This window comes from Oncorhynchus gorbuscha, linkage group LG26 (genome assembly GCF_021184085.1).
Source record: "Oncorhynchus gorbuscha isolate QuinsamMale2020 ecotype Even-year linkage group LG26, OgorEven_v1.0, whole genome shotgun sequence".
NCBI classification, from domain to species: Eukaryota; Metazoa; Chordata; class Actinopteri; order Salmoniformes; family Salmonidae; genus Oncorhynchus; species Oncorhynchus gorbuscha.
Genome location: NC_060198.1, coordinates 28,835,838 through 28,858,193, shown reverse-complemented (window position 1 = coordinate 28,858,193; position 22,356 = coordinate 28,835,838). Strand labels below are relative to the sequence as shown.

General features: G+C 44.3%; 1 protein-coding gene and 1 long non-coding RNA gene across 2 annotated transcripts; one reads left to right on the top strand and one right to left on the bottom strand.

The window, feature by feature from the left end:
• The first annotated feature begins 1,309 nt into the window (after positions 1-1,309).
• LOC124015567 lies at positions 1,310-5,055 on the top strand. Its single transcript, XR_006835186.1, has 2 exons — positions 1,310-3,720; positions 3,880-5,055. It is a non-coding gene; the product is annotated as an uncharacterized LOC124015567 (long non-coding RNA).
• LOC124015565 (formin-like protein 1) lies at positions 4,461-22,181 on the bottom strand. The gene is made up of 25 exons (XM_046330879.1): positions 21,457-22,181; positions 16,023-16,106; positions 15,332-15,418; positions 15,158-15,231; positions 14,700-14,783; positions 12,943-13,086; positions 12,677-12,791; positions 12,518-12,594; positions 12,318-12,411; positions 11,741-11,815; positions 11,523-11,633; positions 11,101-11,250; positions 10,856-10,957; positions 10,161-10,743; positions 9,180-9,304; positions 8,763-8,965; positions 8,352-8,586; positions 8,185-8,253; positions 7,993-8,073; positions 7,648-7,777; positions 7,238-7,401; positions 7,008-7,109; positions 6,345-6,449; positions 6,052-6,148; positions 4,461-5,792 (listed from the first exon to the last, which is right to left on the bottom strand). Exons 1-25 carry the CDS (start codon positions 21,631-21,633, stop codon positions 5,728-5,730), a joined length of 3,333 nt encoding a protein of 1,110 aa, XP_046186835.1. The 5' UTR covers positions 21,634-22,181; the 3' UTR covers positions 4,461-5,727.
• Positions 22,182-22,356: the final 175 nt, after the last annotated feature.

Below are 22,356 nucleotides of genomic sequence, written 5' to 3'. Positions count from 1 at the left end.
CACCTCCTCCTCACCCTCCTCCCCGACCGCCCTGACCTCCCTCAACCTCTCCTCCGTGGGGCTCAAGCCCAGCGGCCGCAGCTTGCAGCACTCCGGCTCCAACAGCTACAAGGATCGTGGCAGCAAGACCCTGCTCAAGCCTGTCTCCCCGAGCAACTCACAGTGAAGTACAAGAGGATGGATGGGAGGAGGAGGAGGGAGAGGAGGAGCACAATCAAAGCACCATCACATGCCAAAAATGAAGAGGAAAACAAGCACACTAGCCCTGCCCTCAATGCCAAGAGTTATATGCAGCAACACATATCAGTGGGGAGTTCCCCAGAGTTGACTTTCTGAGTGTCACTTTGCTGCTCTTGGTCTCAGTCCAGCAGCCAGAATCTTCATATATCTATAATTATACAGTACAAGAGTTGATGGTGGTTCCTCTCTGGCTCTCCCACTCAGTAGTACTGACTGTTCCCAAGACCCCCAGAGAACGAGCTCAAAGATGGGCCTCGGCCTCCTTTCCCTCCCACTGCCTAGTCTGGTCTGGTCCGGTCTGATCTGGTCTGTTCCGGTCTGATCTGGTCTGGGTGGACAGAAAAACAGTGCCAGTACTTTATGAACTCTCAGTTTGTCATCACACCATTTGCCAAATCTTACTGGATGGAACCTAAGTGGAGTAGATGTGATATCTAGACTGTGACTTATATTATACAGAGTAGAGTTGCAATAATCAACGAGTACAGTACAGTAGTCGTGTGTGTTCAGAGCTATAGCAGTCTTATTCCATCACCTGGCACAATGTGAATCTGTCGAGAAAAACAAAGCTAAACCAAGGTGGTGGTTTCCATTCTGAGACCGTTTTCTGTTTGTTCCTTTCTTTATTTCAGACTTATTGCATCGCCTGTGTAGAAGTCGAAACTGGTGCTATAGTTCTCCCTGTTTTGTAAAGAGTTTACATGAATGAAACGGCTCCCATTCAATGTGACTGTACATTCCACTGTGGATCTAATGCTACATCCCTGGAGTGGCTTAAGACCGCTACCCTCCGGCATCTGATTCCGTTCTTACCCTCGTTCTCTATGGCCCCACTATTAACGCAACAGTTTGGCAATGGAAGAAAAGGCCAAGGAGTTGCTTTTGTTGAGGTCCTCTGGTTTGAGAGTCTGCGCACAATTGTATCGCCCACAATAGCACGTTATAGGAACAGTAATGTGATGTTACAGTAGATCAGTCATTTAACGACTGAGCTGGTACATGAAGAAGGGGGAAAAAACTATATATATATATATATATATATATATATATATATATATATATATATATATATATATATATACTATAAATATATTTAAACAGTGAAATTGATCGTTAAGGAATGTAGAATGTGTAGACATGAATGTTGTATGACAATCAGGACGTATCCACAGAGGACGGGTTTTGCCTTGGACTGGCGTTCCCTGCTGCAGTGATTACACTCTGAACTCAACACACACTCACGTGACCAGGCACCGGCACACAGCAGTTAGATGCACGCACGGTCTCCGACACGCCGGTGAGACGGAGATCCACCAAACTGTTTATGAAAAGCACAGTCTCCAGTTGTTTTGAGTCAGAACTGTTGACTAGATTGCCCATTTCTCTATTTCATGACTGTGGAACCAATGGTCTTGAATTAACCCACACCGGTTTGATAAATGCAGTCCTTTAGGTAGTAATCGATTTGAATGGTTAAAAGGAACAGAATGTTCGAGAGAGAGAGAAACAAGGGCCACTGTTGAAAGGACCAGAGTTGTGGACCAGCTGATTATTTACAAGACATGTTGCACAATGACTTTCATTTTGGCCTGTGTGTATTTTCAATATTTGCTCTAGATAAAACACGAAATGAGTTTATCTGGACCTCCCCCGACACAGAATCGGGCTTAGTCCACAGCTGTTGGTAAGGTTGCCACTGGAATTGGCTGCTTTTGTTCTGTGATATATGTTATGGAGAATAATTTGGTTCATGTACGACAGCACCTTAAACCGGAGTGCTTTACGCAGATCACTCCATTCCTCACAGCTGACTTAAAGAGCTTGGAAGTGTTCTAAGGATAGAAGCACACTTTCATCAAAGACGTGTCGATGGTTTCCCTGCTGTTAATCTTACGCCAGCAAACACTCTGAAGCTCTCTTTCTTCTGTGATGCGTCACCAAGGCGACCTAGGGTGTTATGGCCGTGTGTAGTCCTAGTTCATTCTTCAATTGTTCGGTAGACAAGTTCGTGAAATCATTTTTTTTTTGTGGCATTGAGATGAAAACAATTGCTTGTGAAAGAGGCCGGTGTCAAGTGCAGAGAGCTTGAGGTGGGGAGATTGGTTTTCATGTTTGAAGACTAGTGTAATAACAAAGTGCTTTAACTCTTATCTACTGAGTTCATTTGGTTTAAAAGGGTTAGACAGGTTTATCTGGATGTCACTGTTTGACACCCTTTTGAATTTAAGAAGGCTATTATTTTTTGCAACTGGCTTTCTGTGCTGTCCTTTGGGGGAGATGTGTCTATGAATCAAACCCTTCTTGGAAGAGGTTCCCTCTGGACCTGATGTCTGACTGCCATGGTGCTGTTCTAATTGCACAAAATGAGCGATGTCGCAAATTTCCCCATGAGAGCACAGAGTGGACCTATCTGCTGGAACCCTCTGGAACTTTGGTTTCATTGGAGACCCACCAAAGATACTGTTCATCAGTTGCTCCGACAACACATTGCTGTAAAGATCCGAACAAAGGGGTACATATTGGCACACGCACACGCACACACACACACAGCATAGTGTGTCAGAATGTGACCGTGGCATTGCAATAAGCACACCCTCTGTTCTGTCAGCGAGGAAACGGCAAGCTCACGGCACAGCGAGTTAATTAAGCCTCACACTGGCTGCACTGTAGCAATGCAGGCCTCTAGCCCTGGGTTCTATAAAGTGAAGCCAAATGAAAGATATGTACTTACTCGTTCAGCTCCACACTCAAATCCATAACTCCCAGCACTGCTTTTGCGTCTGGCAGGGTGATTGGGGAGGAAGGGAGGGAGGTATTCACACTTCGCTGCTTTTACACAGGAAAGTCCAAGATGAGAACACCAAGACTGCAGGACAGTGCTTTTTTTGAGTCACCATAGCACTAGTGTTATTGGACAGTAGATTTCAATATAGCTGAGTCTTGGAGGGGTTTATTGGTAGTGGGGATGAGGAAGGGAGTGTGGAGACACTCGTACTGAAAGCCCCTGGCAATCGGAGAGAGAGTTCATTGCGAACTTGAGATGAAAATGAAAAATAATCATAAGTATATGAATATATCTTTGTGAAGATGTTTGTGTATGATATTAATATAATTGTGAAGAAAGTGTGACACATAGGTCTGGATTAAATTATTATAATGTACAATTTAAATCATCCTCTTTTGGGGATAAATGTGAGTAGGCATTTTGTACAGACTTTCCTTTTCAATTCTTCGAGAGAGATAATGTATTTCACATTAGCAAATTATTTATTCATAAGCAGAACATTTTTATATTGATTTCAAAATATTTATCTGTATAGAAGACAGGACAGGTATGCACTATTTTTAACAGTTGTGTGAGTTTCCTCTTTTGTTGGCCTGCTGGCCCATACTACTGGTATGTTTAGGGAGAGGTTGCCCCTGAGCTGGTCCAGTACAACGTCTGCTCCCAGGCCTCCACTAGCTAACATTCATTTTGAGGTAAGGGGAGCTGTTCCTAGACCTGTTCTTAGAGGCGTGCCTTTTCTTTGAAACTTCTGTTGGTTTACTTAGTCCTCTTCTAGTCTCTGTCCTAGTCTTTGTATTACATAGCGCTCCTTATGCCTGACTGATGTGTTCTTCACCCTTGGCTGATTCCAGTGATGTTCGAGAGAAGTCTGGTGGGAGTCAGCGAGAGAGAGATGAGAGACAACACTGTGAAGTGGGCGTTTATATGATGATGCAACATGACCTTGCTGCTCTGATTGGTTGTATTGATCTACCGTGAAAGGACTGTTCACAAGAGAGGGGTTGTCTGTTCCTCCTGAAGGCATCCCACTAAAATGAATAGCCCATACTAGAAACTCCTCTACTGGTGGTACGATAGGATGGTAATTACATCTGTATGGTCCAAAGTTATTAACGGAGAAGGATCTCAGCATTGAACAAGTCATTTAGAATTCAATGACAAACCAAGAGCCCGTAACGCGGATAGATATGGAGCGTTAGCTTTTTCTTCTTCCTCATCATAATCTTTGTCTATTGAGACGTGTTTGGTTCTGTTTTTAATAAATGAAAGAGACATATGTGCATTATTTGACCTGCTGTCTGTGGTGTGTGCAGTACCGTATGAGGTTCTGACATGAATGTGTGGATGTTCCAAAATCTTGGCACCGAGAAGAGAACAAGAAAAAAACGATATGTAAATAGACGGAGTAATTCCTAGAAAGTGCAACAAAATATTACGTCCAAAATAAATGATTTATTAATTCAAAGATGGACACAAAGGTATATTATAAAACAATGCATGGAATATTGTCAAGCAATCGCACGGTGCAGTTGTTGTCTACATGTTTTCTTAAAAAACAGAGCGAGATGGAAGTGGTGCACCTCTTTTTGGAAGGTTCACAACGGTAGAGAGACAGACCTTTTTTTATTTTTATTACTTTGGATCTTTCTGTGACACAGGCGATGTCCAGTCTCACTGTGATCAGTGATGCAACGGTGATGATGGCTAAGGGTGAGGAGTGTTCCCAACCATCCAGAGAACGATCCGGAACGCTTCAACGCACCTTCACCAGAAAACACCACCAATTTTGATCTCCCACTTGTAGAGTAGTGTGACATAATGAACAATACAACAAACAAAAAAATAGATCTATATAAATACCTACTGATACTGGACATTCTCATTTATCAGTGTGGATGCCATGATATTCTGTGAGAAATGTGATTATTTTTTGGTTTCCTTTCTGTGAGAAGACCGGCAGTTGAACCTGCTTCCTTTTGTACATACTTGCTGTGGTTGTGTGTCTAATAAAGTGCAGCTCTCTTGTACAGTCGGAGTCCGGGTTTCGCTTTATCGTAGACAGTAAGTTGATCTTCTCTCCCTTTTGGGATCAATAACATATCGTGTCAGTAGGTGGAGGCCCTGCGGCAGGTCCAGCGGCGGCCCTCGGATGGGTCATTGCGGTATTGTTAACTGGGTATGGAAGGCTCTCCGTTCATCTTCCCTGGGGCTAGGAGGATGTCTCATATACAGACATAACGTGAACACTCTGATGTGATTACAGGGCACATAGACTTTCTAATGGCTTGGCAGGTCACGGACCCACTCTAGGGTAAGCAAGTACTTGAGTCATGAATTTGGAGTGATACAGCAATGTGAAACTTGTTTTTTTAATTTAAAAAAAAAACGTGCTCATTAAAAGATGAACGGAAACCAAAAAATTCAAAGTTATTTTGAAAAGCTAAATGGATAAAAACGCATCAATGTATTTCTATGTTACACATTTGCTCATGACGTGTAGCTTAAACTCTGTTCTATTGACAGAGTTCATTCATACGGCTGTTTAAACGTGTATTGATAGGCAAAAGGCCATATAATCTTCTGTACTAATGTAGGTGTATTGTGTATGTACAGTACAGTACAGGTATGTATTTGTGTTCTGTGTATGCATACACTTTGACCTTGAGTGTGTACAGCCATCTCAGTGGAGCTGGGGTTGTTCAGGTGTCTTGGCGCTGTGCTGGTCTCCGTCCATCTGTTGCTCTGAACGGTGAGTTCCTCAGGTCTGGGACAAAGCACATAGACACAACCACTGGGACTTAGCAAGGGATATCGATCTCCGAATGTACCGGGGGAAAAGTGTGGTAACGCTTTATGATTTACATCCATATGAAGCATTCATGTATTTTTTATAGTGCCGTGTAGCCCACTTATAATGTGTTTATGGCATTGACTCTACGCGTTCTAAAACTCTGTTTTATAGATCAAACTACAATGTAAGACTATAGTGCAAAATGTATTCTATCCGTAGTGGTTTGTCATACCTGTGATGATGTCCTCCAGGGCCCCATCCTTCACCTGAGGCTTCACCTGCCTCTTCTTCAGCTCCGCTATCAGGTCCATCTTGGGCATCATGGGAGACTGGCAGGGGTCAAAGGGTAAAGCTGACACACTGGCATGTGTAGTATGGACCACACTAGAATGACTAGTCACTGGTCGGTCGGTCATAAGGGAAGCTACAAAACGACAGTACTCCACCTCCTTTTATAACTGGCTGCGTGGAATGTAGAGACTGTGGTGGATTGAGTTGGTATGGGTCTATAGTCTGTTGTCCTACCTTGTGTCCTGCAGCCTCTTTCTTTCTAGGGGAGGGAGACTCTGCTTGGTTCTCACTGCTCTGGGCCTCCAGTCTCTTCTTCTGTTCATTATCCTTCTCTGCTTGCTGTGTGGGACACACACACAAAAGCAGGTCATTAGAGGTTCGACGCAGCCGTTTATTCTCAATATCAAATCGTTTCTGAGCAACAATTCGGCACCTTACTGTGATTATTTTACCATTTGAATTGAAAACAAACGACTTCTTAGCTCAATGCTATTTCTCAAGCAAGAATTTTGCTAGGACTGTCTAGACGTGGTCTGAAAGAGGGCCCTAATTGGAGGAGCCTAATAGGAGGAATGTGTAACCTGAAAACTAGCTGTTATTGGCAGAGAGGAGGGCAAACGTTCTTTGTTATTGGTCTATTAACTTACCAGGTGGCCCAAAAAAAACCACCCCACCCAGCCAAACAGCTCTTACACTAAAAGTGCATTGATATAATTTTCCCAATATTATTCATACCTCATAGTGTGGAAAATATATATAAAACAGGGAAATCACATTTGACTGCACTGCCCCTTTAACAAACATGCATATCAATACAAAATGCAGGCGCGATAGACACAAGTTAAACGTAATGATCTATTTCATTCATCCTTTCCCATTACGGGGGCACCACCTCACCTTATAGGCCTTCATGAAGCGGACAAACGTAGGGAAAAACATGGAGGGTTGTGTGGTCTTGGGGTTCTCTCCAAAATACTCCACCACCGAGCCATACGCCTCCTAGCGGAGGAGGTGCGAGAGGAAGAGGAGGAGAGATGACGCTCACACTAAAATATGCATTGAACATCTTCTGTGGAATTACGTGTGTTGGAGGTGTCTATTAAGTTCAAATGTTATGTGATCCCAACCTGAGCGGTCTTGCTGTCTTTGAGTAATGAGTCCAGTAATTCACTGTTTGTCTTGACAAAGTCCTTCAGCACGGTGTTGTCTTCCTGCACCAGGAACTCCTTCTTGGTCACTTCCATTCCCCTCTCCAGAGAGCGAATATCCTGAAGAATACTGTCCAGAGACACTGAAACACACATACACAGGAGAGAAACAGGGCGTCAGTTATTCTCACTATGAAGGGCTACATTTTTTCCAAGCTGCGTGTGTGTGTGTGTGTGTGTGTGTGTGTGTGTGTGTGTGTGTGTGTGTGTGTGTGTGTGTGTGTGTGTGTGTGTGTGTGTGTGTGTGTGTGTGTGTGTGTGTGTGTGTGTGTGTGTGTGTGTGTGTGTGTGTGTGTGTGTGTGTGTAACCGTTGATTGCGTTCCCGCACCTAGGCCAGCCTTGTCCACAAATTGCAGCTCAGTGTGGAAGTTGTTGAGTTCAGGGTATTTCTCCTGGACGATGCTGGAGATGAAGTGTAGCAGGGTCTGGGAGCGGTCTGTAGACTTGGTGTCCAGCAGCTGACAGGACAGAGACAAAGAGAGGCGCAGATGGAGTCATCTCCCAAAGATGGACTGGCCTGCCTATCAAGATACCACAGCGCCCTCAACAGCCCAAAACCTTGCTTTAGCTAATATTTATCGCTATAGAGTTTAAGCCATACTATTTCAGCCAGTTAATCTCTACCTTGGTGATGGTTCTCACAATTTTGCCTCAAGAGCAGAGGGGTACTCACCAGGTCCAGACTCTGCAGGCGGAACCCATAGGCTGCACCCCTCTTACTGCTGTTCATGTAGTTCCCAAAGGCTAGGATGATCTGGAGAGGAGGAGCCAGATGCAGAATGTGTTACATAGACAGTGCAGGCCTGTTTAAAGAGGCTCTCTGATTGGAGGTTAGCAGTGACGGACAGGGATGCCCTCCACTCACCTCTAACATCTTCTTCAGCTTGGCCGAGGACTTAATGGACATGGATGCTGCGATCATGGAGTCCAGTTGCTGTTGGTGAGATTATGAATGACAATCGTACCAGATTCTGAAGAAAGTCATTGTCGTACAGATGCAATTTCATTGTCTGTCCTGAGCAACCGACTCACCGGCTGCAGACGTTTGACGCTCTCGGGGAAGTTGCCCATGAAGGTGAGGGTGCTGACACGCTGGGCCAGACGGGGGATCTTCCCAAAGCGCATCATGAAGCGGTCCTCCTCTGCCAGATCATCCAGCGGACGGCCCTCCTTCTCGTAGTTCTGGAGGAGCTTCAGCTCGTAGTCTGATGGGACAAACCTCTCCAGCAGCTCCAGGAAGTCCAGCCCCAACGCCTGCTGGTCATACCTGGAGAGTAGGAGGGAGGTAAGATAGTAAGGAAGGGACAAAAGAAGAGTGTGGGATGAGGGGAAAGAGAATGAAGGGATTAACGAGAACAAAAAAGGCATAAAGAAATTAAATGAGTGAGAGAAATATGTTTACTAAAGGAAAGGAACAGAATAGGAGCAGATATAGTTCCATACGTCTCTATAGCTGTGCAGATGTCTGCGGGGCTCCTGCCTCCCTTGCGTAGCGTGATGGCCAGGTTCTTGGCCTTGTTGCCCTCGATCAGGTTGACCTTGCTGGGGGTCTTCTGGGCCACCTTGACCTTAAGAGTGGACAGAGCTGCTGGAGGACCCTGGGCCTTGGTCTTAAACTGCTCCTCAAACGCCTCCATATTCAGCTCCTGACACAACACGCATAGAGATGGTTAGAGAGGGAGGAAGGGGGAGGGGAGGGAGAGGAGGAAGAGATATAAAGAGAGAGAGAGAGAGAGATGAGTAGAAATAGGGTCTGAGGAAGAGGGGAGGAAAGTGGGGGTCAGAGGGAAGGTGAGAGAAGGGAGAATGGAAGAGTAGAGTTCAGTCAGCACTAGTATCTGTGTGGAGGTTTGGTCTTACCCCTAAGACCTGCTCGTCGTCCAACTCGTGGAAGACCGTTCCAGTCACCTGGTTGGGCTTCAGTGCCTGCCAGTTGAGCAAAGGCATCCGGAACTTAGTCTGGATGGGTTTCCTGCTTTTCCCTCCTGAGAGAAAGAGAGCGAGAGTAGGAGAGAGGATCAATCACAGTTGTCAATCGCCAGTGCACTCATTTCACCCTTCAGCAAATTGGACGTATACAAATTCATCAGATTGACCTGACAATCTGATTAGCATAGAGCTCTCTCCTATTTGACCTCTCACACCCTAATCTCTTTAATCTCTCCTCTACTTTCATGATCTCCCCTCTCATCTTCTAATCTCTGCTGTAGACCGCTACTGGAGCGGAATAGGTGGAATGGTATCAAATACATCAAGCACATGGTTTCCACATGTTTGATGTCATTCCATTCGCTCCGTTCCAGCCATTATCATGAGCCGTCCTCCCCTCAGCAGCCGCCACTGATATACACATGTAACTGCTTCCACACAGGTGTGGTTCCTGAGTGAATTAAGCAATTAACTTCATATTATGCTTAGGGTCATGTATAGAAATGATGGGCAGGCCATTATTTTGGCTCCCATTGCTATGCCCCCATACAATGACAATGCCCCATTCGTCCACAGGGCACGAATGGTCACTGAATGGTTTGATGAACAATGCAAATCATATGCCATGGCTTTTCAGTCACCACATCTCAACCCAATTGAACACTTATGGGAGATTGTGTAGTGGCTCCTATGACAGCATTTTCCACCATCATCAACAAAATACAAAATTATGGAATTTCTCATGGAAGAATGGTGTCGCATCCCTCAAATAGAGTTCCAGACACTTGTAAAATCTATACCAAGGTGCATTGAAGCTAGTTATGGCTCTATAAAGACACTTTATGTTGGTGTTTCCTTTATTTTGGCAGTTACACATACATCTCCAATGGAAGCAGTTAAGAGTCCCCTTACCGGCTTGGCTGTCTCCAGAAGGTGGGCCTCCGGGTGGAGGCGGAGGTCCTGCGCCGGGTGGAAGAGGAGGTGGGGGTGGACCTCCCCCGGGAGGAGGGGGAGGGGGAGGGGGAGGTGGGCCACCGGAGCCAGGCGGGGGAGGAGGAGGAGGAGGGGGAGGTGGGCCACCGGAGCCAGGCGGGGGAGGAGGAGGAGGTGGAGGGGGTGGGGGAGCAGGTCCACCAGGCCCAGGAGGCGGGGGGGGAGGAGGAGGGGGGACAACAGAGATGGCTGAGGAGGGAGTGGCATCGGGGACGTCTGGGCCGGGGACAGTGGGTCCCGTGGAGCTGAGCCGGGGCTCAGAGGCTGGGGCGGGTGCGTACTCGATGATGGTGACAGGCACCACCTGGAGGTCTAGGGCCCCAGAGGGGGTGCGTCCCAGGCGGATCAGCCCTCGCTCCTGCAGCTCCTGCACCTTGAGTTCTAGCTCAGAGGAGGGCTGGCTTAGACGCTCTCTGTCCCGCTCCCTCTCCTGGCTCATCTCCCTTTCCCTCTCTCTTTGCTGCAGAGAACTGACCTGGGAACAGGAGTCCCGCAGGCTCTCCTGTCAGTCGCACACACAAAGGCAAGGAAAAGTTATCACACAATCACACACATACCTTTCTGTCTGATACACTATATTGTAAACAGTCCACAGTTCATTGTACAGTGCAGACCTTGAGCAGCTCTGCCTCCTTGGTGACTTGGAGGAGCTGTTTCTCCAGTTCAGCCATCCTCTCTGCAGACTGGCTCCCAATCTCCTCTAGCCTGGCACTCAGCTACAAAAACACAACACGACACGACACAACATGCCAACACAACATTTGGAGGTCACAGACAGAGTCATAGAGTAATTGCTGGCCTTTTTTAGACGTGTGATTTGAATGAACGAGACTGTGTGTGTACAGTATGTATCACTGACCTGTGAGTTGTGCTCCTGCAGTTCGTCCACATGCTCCAGTACGCCGCCCCTGTTCTCTGCATCCTCCAGCAGAGCCCCCACATCAAACACGTTGTCCAGGTAGGCCTGAATCTGAACCTGCAGCTTCTCACTCTCCGTCAGCTTCAGAGACTGACACACACACACACACACACACACACACACACACACACACACACACACACACACACACACACACACACACACACACACACACACACACACACACACACACACACACACACACACACACACACACACACACACACACACACACACACACACACACACACACACGACCATCGTTATCATGACGGTTTCGTTTCAGTTTGAAGGAGTTGGTTTTGCGGTTGTGATGGTTCCATATCCAACAATGAGACGAGAAGGATGAATGGAGCGTTTACCTCTAGGTACTGGTCCAGTCCGTGGTGAGTGAACTCATATTGCAGGTGCACACGGAAGTTCATATTCTCCACCGAATGCACCACAATGTTAATGAACTGCATGCAGGCCACCTGGCGAGAGGGATCATCATATTTGATCTTTGACCTTTCAGAGCTACATTGTGAGTCAAATGCAAACACATCAGCCAGGAGACTTAAAGCCGTCGTGTGTCACGTACCATGAAGTCAATGTTGCTGTCATCGTTGCTAAAGTACTCCATCAGTTTCTCAAAGCGGTTCTTCTCTCCGCTCACCTGAGTGAAAGGGCATGGGGAAGACGTTCCTTGTTTCAGTAACACAGTCAGGCACTTTCAACAGATGTACACAGGAGTGTGTACGTTTTGGTACCGTGTGTGTTTGCATTCATAGAAAGCTGATCAAATTCGTCCACTTCTGCTTCGAACACATCCCACATTAAATCTATTATTAGTCGTGGTGGTCACCAATGTGGAAAGTCTATATCGACATCAGTGGAATTCTTTCAGACTACATTTCAGGCATTTAAAGGGGCCCTTCAGTTTGGTGAGGACTGGTTGCACACTCCCAACATGATGTCTTCGTGTGAGTGTGTGTTTTTAGAGTTCTAAGTGTGCTTGGTGAGACTGAGACAGGGTTGGGGCATGTATCAGTCGTGAGATTACTTAGAAGAGAAAAATCTTGGTCCTGAGAAGACACAAATGAGTCGGCTAAGGTGATATGATACAGTACATATTGGTAAAGTAATGTCTGCTATAGTGTGGCTAAGTTTCCCTTCACCTCCTTGAGGTTGTCGAAGGCGGCGAGAATGATGTCATGACCGCCCCTCACAAGACACACAGCAGCCAACAGCTCCAACACCAGGGCTTTGGTTCTGTAGAGACCAAGAATATAATACCACATCACACACACATCACACACACACATGCACAAGCATGCACACACACTTCACACATCATCACACACACAGGTGTTCATACCTGGGGTTCTTGTTGTTGAGACTGAGAGTGATCTCGTTGACACAGCGTGGGTGAGTCATAACTTGGTTGAAGCCCGACTGAAAAAGTGATAATCAGCGTTGGAATTTCACAATTTCACACTCCATGTCACAGTCATGCCCACACACCACACACACACACCTGGTAGTTCATGATGGCACGCAGACACATGATGCACACATGGACGTCGTCCCTCTGACTGGCCGAGAGTCGAGAGTTCTTCTGAGTTCTCCTACTCTGGGCCAGAGAGGTTATTCTGCTTAGGAGATGTTGAGAGGATGGAGGAGATGGTGGTCACTGGTCAGAAGGTTCCACTTTTCAGTAGAATATTTTTGGTGAGATTTATCCTGTGGTCTGTAAGGCTTGCTGGGTGAGACTCGGGTCTCATAACGGCTGATAGTTCTTACCGTACGGTCAGGGCGCGGGCTGCTCTGGTCATGCCGTGTGTAGGGGAGCTTCCTGCACTCTTATTCAGGTCCTCCATGGACCTCTCCACTGGCTTCCCTCTCTCTGACAGTGTTCCCCCATTCTCAGCACCCTCCAGGTCAAACCTATAGACACATTCCCAAATACACAAACATATAGTCATGTATACATAATCAAACATTACATCTACAGTACCAGTCAAATGTTTGGATACACCTACTCATTCAAGGGTTTTTCTTTCTACTATTTTCTCCTTTACAGAATAATGGTGAAGACATCAAAACTAGGAAATAACACGTATGGAAACATGTAGTAACCAAACCAGTGTTGAACACCCTTTGCCTTGATGACAACTTTGCACACTCTTGGCATTCTCTCAACCAGCTTCATGAGGTAGTCACCTGGAATGCATTTCAATTAACAGGTGTGCCTTGTTAAAAGTCCATTTGTGGATTTTCTTTCCTTCTTAATGCATTTGAGCCAATCAGTTGTGTTGTGACAAGGTTGGGGTGGTATACAGAAGATAGCCCTATTTGGTAAAAGACCAAGTCCATATGGCAAGAACAGCTCCAGACTTACTTTAAGACATGAAGCTCAGTCAATGTGGAACATTTCAACAACTTTGAAAGTATCTTCAAGTGCAGTCTCAAAAACCATAAAGTGCTATGATGAAACTGTCTATCACGAGGACCGCCGCAGGAAAGGAGGACCAAGAGTTACCTCTGCTGCAGAGGATACGTTCATTAGAGTTATCTGCACCTCAGATTGCAGCCCAAATAAATGTTTCACAGAGTTCAAGTAACAGACACATCTCAACATCAACTGTTCAGAGGAGACTGAGTGAATCAGGTCTTCATGGTCGAATTGCTGCAAAGAAACCACTACTAAAGGACACCAATAAGAAGAAGAGAGTTGATTGGCCCAAGAAACATGAGCAATGGACATTAGACCGGTGGAAATATGTCCTTTGGTCTGATGAGTCCAAATATGAGATTATTGTGAGACACAGAGTAGGTCAAAGGATGATCTCTGCATGTGTGGTTCCTATCGTGAAGCATGGAGGAGGTGTGGGGGTGCTTTGCTGGTGACACTGTCTGTGATGTATTTAGAATTCAAGGTACACTTGACTAGCATGGCTACCACAGCATTCTGAAGCAATATGCCATCCCATCTGGTTTGCACTTAGTGGGACTATCATTTGTTCTTCAACAAGACAATGATCCAACACACCTCCAGACTGTGTAAGGGCTAATTGACCAAAAAGGAGAGTGATGGTGCTGCATCAGATGACCTGGCATCCACAATCACCCGACCTTAACCCAATTGAGATGGTTTTGGATGAGTAGGACCGTAGAGTGAAGGAAAAGCAGCCAACAAGTGCTCAGCATACGTATGTGGGAACTCCTTCAAGACTGTTGGAAAAGCATTCCTGGTGAAGATGGTTGAGAGAATGCCCAGAGTCTGCAAAGCTGTCATCAAGTTAAAGGGTGGTTACTTTGAATAATATAAAATATATTTTGATTGGTTTAACACTTTTTTGGTTACTACATGATTCCATAAGTGTTATTGCATAGTTGTGATGTCTTCACTATTATTCTACAATCTAGAAAATTGTAAAAAATAAATAAAAACCCTTGAATGAGTAGGTGTGTCCAAGCTTTTGACTGGAATTGTATGTCTCATTGATATTGTACGGGATTCTGTTAAGACAGAAGGGGAGGCTGCAAGGGATACTCACGAAGCGTCACACTGGGCGTAGGACAGGTAATCCACCAATACATCCAAACCCTGGTTCTCCTCATTCAGAAACTCCTGGGCCCAGCTATATAGAGGGAAAGAGAATTAGAACACGATACTACTTTAAGGACACTTGAGTCAGTCATACTGACTGATGGGATAACAGTGGGACCAGTCCTGGTCAAACCGAACATAGCAGGCGTAAAAGAAACACCTGAAACTAGATTCCCTACATACTGGTCTTGATGAGAAGAAGAAGAAAAAAACTGTCAGGGGAGGTTCTCATCTGCACTGTTCAACCAATCCAGTAAATGTGGAGGAGGAGTTAAGATGGAGTGTCTCCTTATTAAAGTCCAAAAGCAGAAGTTGCATCACAGGCTCTCTTTCATTTCCCCTGAAAACCAGAACATCTGGTTGTTGGGGGACTCGGTAGAGGCTAATCCTGGTCCAGTCACTCACCCAATATGATTAGTGCGGAGGGAGATCTCCAGCTCTCTCAATACCTGGGTGGACTCCTGGACCCGCCTCTTGAACTAAAATAGGCCAAAACCATACAGAGAAGCTCTATGAATGAAGGAGACGCACAAAGATTAGAAGCTCTAGAAATGTGAGAGGGGGGGACTGTACACCCACCCTGCGGGTCACTCCTCCTTGGTCCTGATAGAAGCTCTTGATCTTGGTCAGATAGGTAGAGGGAGGGTTCTTCACTTGGAACCGCTCCTGACCACACAGAATGGAGGGAGGAAGGAGAAGGGGATGAGAGGAGGAGGGTGAGTAAAGAAGACAAAATGAGACAGTCAAACACAACGAGCACCGCAAACCACTCTGTTACCATGCCAACCTGCTGATGGGAAACATGCTTACCACAGGAACCCATCAGAGGTGTAGTGTTTTGCTAGAAGACTATATGACCTTTTTGCACTCTAACCCACATTACATATTGGCAACCGGACAACAGCAATACACATGTATTTTTCTTCACAAATATGTCCGTATGCTGTGTTTTTACAACACTTAATCTCAGATACAATCAAGGGTTACTCTTTATTTTAACGGTCGGTAATAAACCATTTATAAGGCATTTACAAAAATATTGCACACCATTTATGGTTAGGGTTAGGTATTGGTTAGTGCTCGCTTTAGATTTGGGACTGCAAACATACTTTACTTATGATGAGTAAATGGCTTATAAATGTGGGATTAATAAATGGTTTATTACGGACCGTTGAAATAAGGCGTTACCCAATCATGTAGAACTGTGTATGTACTAGTGCATGAACCAATCACCCCATGTAAGGCTCCCAACAAGACGTAATGTTCTTACCTGATCACAGATCAGCTCCCACTTCTTGTCATTGTCATACTGACTCAACAGCTTCAGCTTGTCTGGAGGCAAGTTCATATAGCTCTGAGAATAGAATAAGGCGCACTTCAAAAACCTACATCAATAATGACATGACTGTTACTGTGACTACAACTGGGGCCTTTGGGGATCTTGTATTTAAATGAACTCGGAGCGGTCTACAACGGCATGTTACTCAATAGACTTCAATTAAGCAGTGCCCGCATAATAATATCCTCTTCAATAATATTGTCTTTAAAAAAATATTTCATTTCTTTCTTCACTACCAAGCAGCCAACGCTCTTGTGCACATTGTCATAACGCTTCCTGTTCATGCCATGCTGTTCAAATGTGATCAGAAACCACAGATGTCCCCACCAGAGGTACTGGTGAACGCTATCATCATCCACGGAGGTGACTCACTGTTTACATGTATTGCTAGTAACTAATGGAAACCATCTGTTAGCATGTATCACATCTAGTCGTGAGCATTTTCAAACACATACTGCTCCTCCATTCATCATTGAACGTAAGCGGGCCTATACAGTAGCCGTTTAGCCAGGACCTGTTTGAGTGAGTTGCAGGTGGATTTAACCTGATTGATTCAACAGTTACTCGTCTCTATGACAAGTGAGCCACCTGGCCCTTTCTACGAGAAAGGGCCAGGTGGTGGTCCTTCTGTAGCTCAGTTGGTGGAGCATGGCGCTTGTAACGCCAGGGTAGTGGGTTCGTTTCCCGGGACCACCCATACGTAGAATGTATGCACACATGACTGTAAGTCGCTTTGGATAAAAGCGTCTGCTAAATGGCATATATTATTATTATATTATATATTATATTATTATATATTATTATTATATATATATTATATTATTAATATATTATATTATATGGTGTGTTTATATCACGAGAAGTTGATTTAACTCTGTCATGCCTTTTGATTAACATGGGAAAATACAATAGATTTTTTCAAGCATCATTCTCATGTGACACGTCACACACAATAACCCCATAGATGTTGCCGGCCAAACAAACCGCTAATGAAAGTTGTTTATTTAAGGCATCTAAGACGAGGGATGTTTTAGTCGAGGCAGTCTTGGTCCCACTAAGAAAGGGTGTGGACTGTGGTTAGATGTGCAGAATTGAATCTTCTCAAGCAACAGTTTGTGGCTTCCTCTTAACACGTTAACAAACCCCTGAGGTTTGACATGTGCGCCCCAGTTAGTGTGGGCTTTGGTGGGGACATAGCTATAGGGTTTGGGTGGGGTACAGTATGGGAGGGACCGATGGTGGATTTTGAAAGACAAAGACTAGCAACAGAAAACCAAATGTAGACAATGTGTATGTGAATATGCGCTGTACATACACATGAGGTTACTCATACACACACATACCCACTCAGAAAGACATAAAGACATATACTCTTATGTGCGCATGGTTTGTACACATGTACGCATGCGCACACACACACCTACATTTTTGAGTATGTGTCGTTCCATTTGAGGCCGGTTGGATGTACTGCCAAATTCTGTAAAACGACGTTGGAGGCAGCTTATGGTAGAGAAATGAACGTTCAATTCTCTGGCAACAGCTCTGTTGGACATTCCTGCAGGCAGCATGCCAATTGTACCCTCCCTCAAAACGTGTGGCATTGTTGTGTGACAAAACTGCACATTTTAGTTTGGCCTTTTGTTGTCCCCAACACAAGGTGCACCTGTGTAATGACCACTCTGTTGAATCAGCTTCTTGATATGCTACATCTGTCAGGTGGATGGATTATCTTGGCAAAGGAGAAATGTTCACTAACTGTTTGCAATCCAACTTCTTACGACTTTTGTTAAATCCAGCAACATAAAGGGGATCTCTATTGCTGACAGAGATATTATAATCAGTCAACTTGCAGATGACACCACCCTTTTTTGAAAGATGCTGACCAGATTCCTAGAGCATTCGATGTGATAAAATATTTTTACCAAAGCATCCGGTCTTTGCCTAAACCTTAATAAGTGTGAATTGTTTGCTGTTAAAGACAGTGTGATATCCTCTATATGCAATATTCTAGTCAAGGAAGAAGTAACATACCTTGGGATTACCGCTGTCTAAGGATCAACAGGAAAGATGCTTATTTAATTTCATACCTATTATGGAAAAAACTTAAAGAAGTTGAACCATTGGTTGCAGAGGGATGTATTCTTGAAAGGATGAGTATTGCTTTCTAAAGCAGAAGGTATCTCCAGACTTACTTATGCAGCCCAGTCCCTACATCTTGACAACAAAATAGGTAAAGCGGTTGACCAGATGCTTTTCAATTTCGTCTGGAAAAATCATACACATTATATTAGGAAATCTGTCGTTATGAACACATGAATATGGTGGTGTCAATTTTCTTTAGATGTTCCTACTTTGAATAATACTGATAAATTGGGCTAAACATTTCTTAAAGAATTCTTAAGGAATTTCATCCCTCATTACATCTTCTCTTCTTTGGTGGCTTCAATTTTATGTTATTTTGTAACTATAACATTGATAAGATTCCTACAAAATTAATATTCTTAGCATGGTTTATATTTAAACATGATTTTTCAACAACAATAAGGATATTTTGTATAGAAACAAGTATTTATTTTTTAAGAACTGGTTTAATGATCATATCCTGCTGGTGAGTCAACTTTTTAATGCAGAAGGATCGTTACTCAATTAAGAGGAATTTCTATCTCGTTACAATATCCCTGTTACACAGAGAGTTCACCATAGTCTTTGATGCTATTCCATCTGGAACTCTCATGTTATTTAGAGGTGGAACCAGACGTCACCTTCTTGACCTACCCTCGCTTAGTACAGTTGACTCTCCAATAGGAGAAATATGTTTCTCTCCTTGCTCCCTCAGAACAACAGATCTATACGTGCCTTATTTCAAAGGGATATTGTATCTATTCCTTATGTTATCAGCTGTTAGAGCAGCTTCCCAATCACCGTACCTGTACACAGCCAATCTGTAAATAGCACACCCAACTACCTCATCCCCATACTATTACTTACCCTCTTGCTCTTTTGCACCCCAATATCTCTAATTGCACATCATCACCATCATCATCATCATATGCACATCTATCACGCCAGTGTTAATGCTAAATTGTAATTGTAATTATTTCTCCTCTATGGCCTATTTATTGCCTTTACCTCCCTACTCTTCTACATTTGCACACACTGTACAATATTTATATTGTGTTATTGACTGTACGTTTGTTTATGTGTAACTCTGATAAAGGAAAGCAGTGCGTCACAAACAACAACACAAGAGTTACACATGGAATATACAAACGTACAGTCAATAACACAATAGAAAGTCTATATACAGTGTGTGCAAATGGTGTGAGGAGGTAAGGCAATAAATAGGCCATAGTAGCGAAGTAATTACAATTTAGCAAATTAACACTAGAGTGATAGATGTGCAGATGATGGTGTGCAAGTAGAGATACTGGTGTGCAAAAGAGAGAAAAGTTAATAAAAACAAGTATCAGTCATAATACCCATAAAACCTATCAGTCAAACAAGGAAATGGTTCCAATCGTTTTTCTACCATACGTTTTTCCCATAGGGGATTTTAGAAGCACTTAAAATAAGGGCTGTGTTTCGTGTAGGCTTACCCTGCCTTGACATTTTGATAACCATGTAAATCTCTCTAGGACAAGGTGACTTTATTTTTTAATGCTAATTAGCTGCTAATTTGGCTATCCTACAGATATACAAATGCCATAATGATCTGGACAAGACCACCAAATTGAGGAAATGATAAGAATCTCTGGATTAACTATCTAACGTTAGCTACAATTTAATATTAATAAATTGGCTACATTTCTTTAAATTGATAATTACGTGAATGGTTTTGTGCAAGTTTTAAATTGACCTGTTAGCAAAGGTGTCAGCTAGAGATGACGTGTAGGAGCTTGCAGGGATTTGCAGTCTTGCATGATGTCTAGTTTGATGCTAATTAGCATTTTCTAATCTGACCATAAATAGAGCCGAATATATTGATAAAAGTCACCTTGTCCGAGAGAGATATTTACATGGATATCAAAACGTCACGCCAGGGTAAGCCTACACAAAACACAGCCCTTATTTTAAAATGTTTCTAAAAATTCCCTATGAGAAAAATGAATTATGGAAAAAAGATTGGAACCATTTTGCTGTTTGACCGCTAGGTTTTATGGGTATTATGACACTTCCGCTGTGGGGATCTATTTAGAACACGAGGGGAAGTCCTGTTCTCAGTTTCAACAGGTTGTTCCATTCTTACTGTCACCCTGAGCCTAGACATTACTCTCAAAAATGAAAAAATGCTTACTTTTTTACCTAATATCTCCTCTCACACATTGCCACATACCTAAACACATCTGCATGTGTGAGTGCAATAAGTGACGTATTAGGTCCGTTTGAAATCTAGACTAGAGAAGGTAGCATTTTCCTTTAATGCATGTAGACTGTCTGCAGTGTGATAACTGTTAGCTAATATGTGTGTGGTACTGACACACACTGTCCTTTCTACCGGCCTGCTCTTTCAGAGCATGACCTGACTTCCTCTTTCTTTCAGACATAAAAGTAAAAGAAGGTGAAGGGGTATGCATGGAAAGATAGTTTAACTGCCATGATGTCACATGTCATTCGTGTGTCTCCGTATCTAGTGCCTAATATGTTTAGCATCACATTTATCAGAGGTTTATCTAAATGCGTGATTGCAAACTGCTTGCGCTACTCACGATTGACTAATTGTTTCTACAGATAAGGCCTTGTTCTCCTGAGATGTCCTGCTTCTTTTGTAAAAAACAACCATGCTTCTAGTGTTGGATTGATAGCGTTATGTTGTCCTCCATATGTGTTAACTGATGGGAAATGGCATGTTGAAATATTTGAGAAACATTTGCCTTCCTGTCTTAGTCTTGTGGTCTCTCTTGTGCAAAATCTATTGCTCAATCCAGCACTGTGCCTTTATGGTGTCTCCGGTTCATCTAAGAGGGAGGGCGGCAGTCGAAGGTCTATGAGATCATTTGAACACAGGCTGAGCAGAGAGGCCGATTTCAAAATATCTAAAAGAGGATGTGAGCTTTTGGATGGGATTGAGGCCAACAAAATGTCAGCTCTCTTTACTAACATGACTGGCTGCAGTGAGAGAGACGGCATTGTTTTCTAACAGGAACCAGAATTACCTTGACAGAATAATTCAAATGTGAAGCTGAATGTATTTTCTCTCAGACATCTGGCACCGGTGCATATTTAAGTGAGTGATTTCACCTGTTCCTTTTGACATCGGTGCAGTACATACAGTAGGTGTGTGATGCGTCTAAAGTCCTGTGTGATGTGTCTGCGTTTCTGCGTGTTGGTATGCATGATGTTTCCCCCCTCCTGTCCTGCCACTCACCAGAACCACACTGAAGCGCTCCTCCAGCTCGTCCTCTGGAGGCACGGGCAGCTTGGGGGGAGCAGGCTGCTTCTTCTGCAGGGTCGGGGTGGGGTCACTCAGGCCCGTTCCTGACCCCACAGAGTGCTTGGCCTCCCTGCCATCGGCCTGCTCTATTCCCCCCGCCGCATTCCCCATCACCAACCTGAACAGGTAATCCAGGGGAAAGGTTAAAAAAACTATTTTTAACTGGATGTGCTATTAGACCTGACTCGAAAACAGACTCCAACTCTGATGTCTGCAAACCTGTCCACACTGAGAAAAAGTAGCTAGTTAGTTCCAATGTAGGGCAGTCCAATGAAGTTCCAAAAAGTGAAAAGAGAAGGTGAATAAAAACAGGTCTTGGAGTCCTTGGCCCTTCAACGTCTCTGGGAGATTAGGCAGGTGGATGGAACAGCCACTGGCCTACTGCAATTGTCTTGGTCCTGAGGTGAGGATCTTTGATGGAGCAACATCTTTCCTCCCAATCCCGTATCTCTTCCACTGTCCTCACTCTCTGCTGGATAACAGGTGTTACTAGGAGAAGGGGGGAAAAAAAATCGGACCAACTTGAAACCTGAAAAGTGGCGCCTTGTAGAAGCGAGATGTTGTTTTTAACTAATTAACTGTTCATAGTTCCTACAATGAGCTCAGCACAGGCAGGCAGGGCACGGGTGTTACAGGAAGGAGAGGGGAGTTTGACGCAGTCGCTGCAGCAGAGGCAGAAACCGCATAACCAGAAAAAGCAGAAGAGTAACTTCCTGCTGTGTGTGAGAGAAACAAAACTACAAGGGGGTGGAGTAAGGTGGAGAGAGGAGACTGAGGGAGAAGCAGAGAGGGTGTGGTTGGAGAAGATGGACAAGAGAGTAAAGTGGAGGGTTG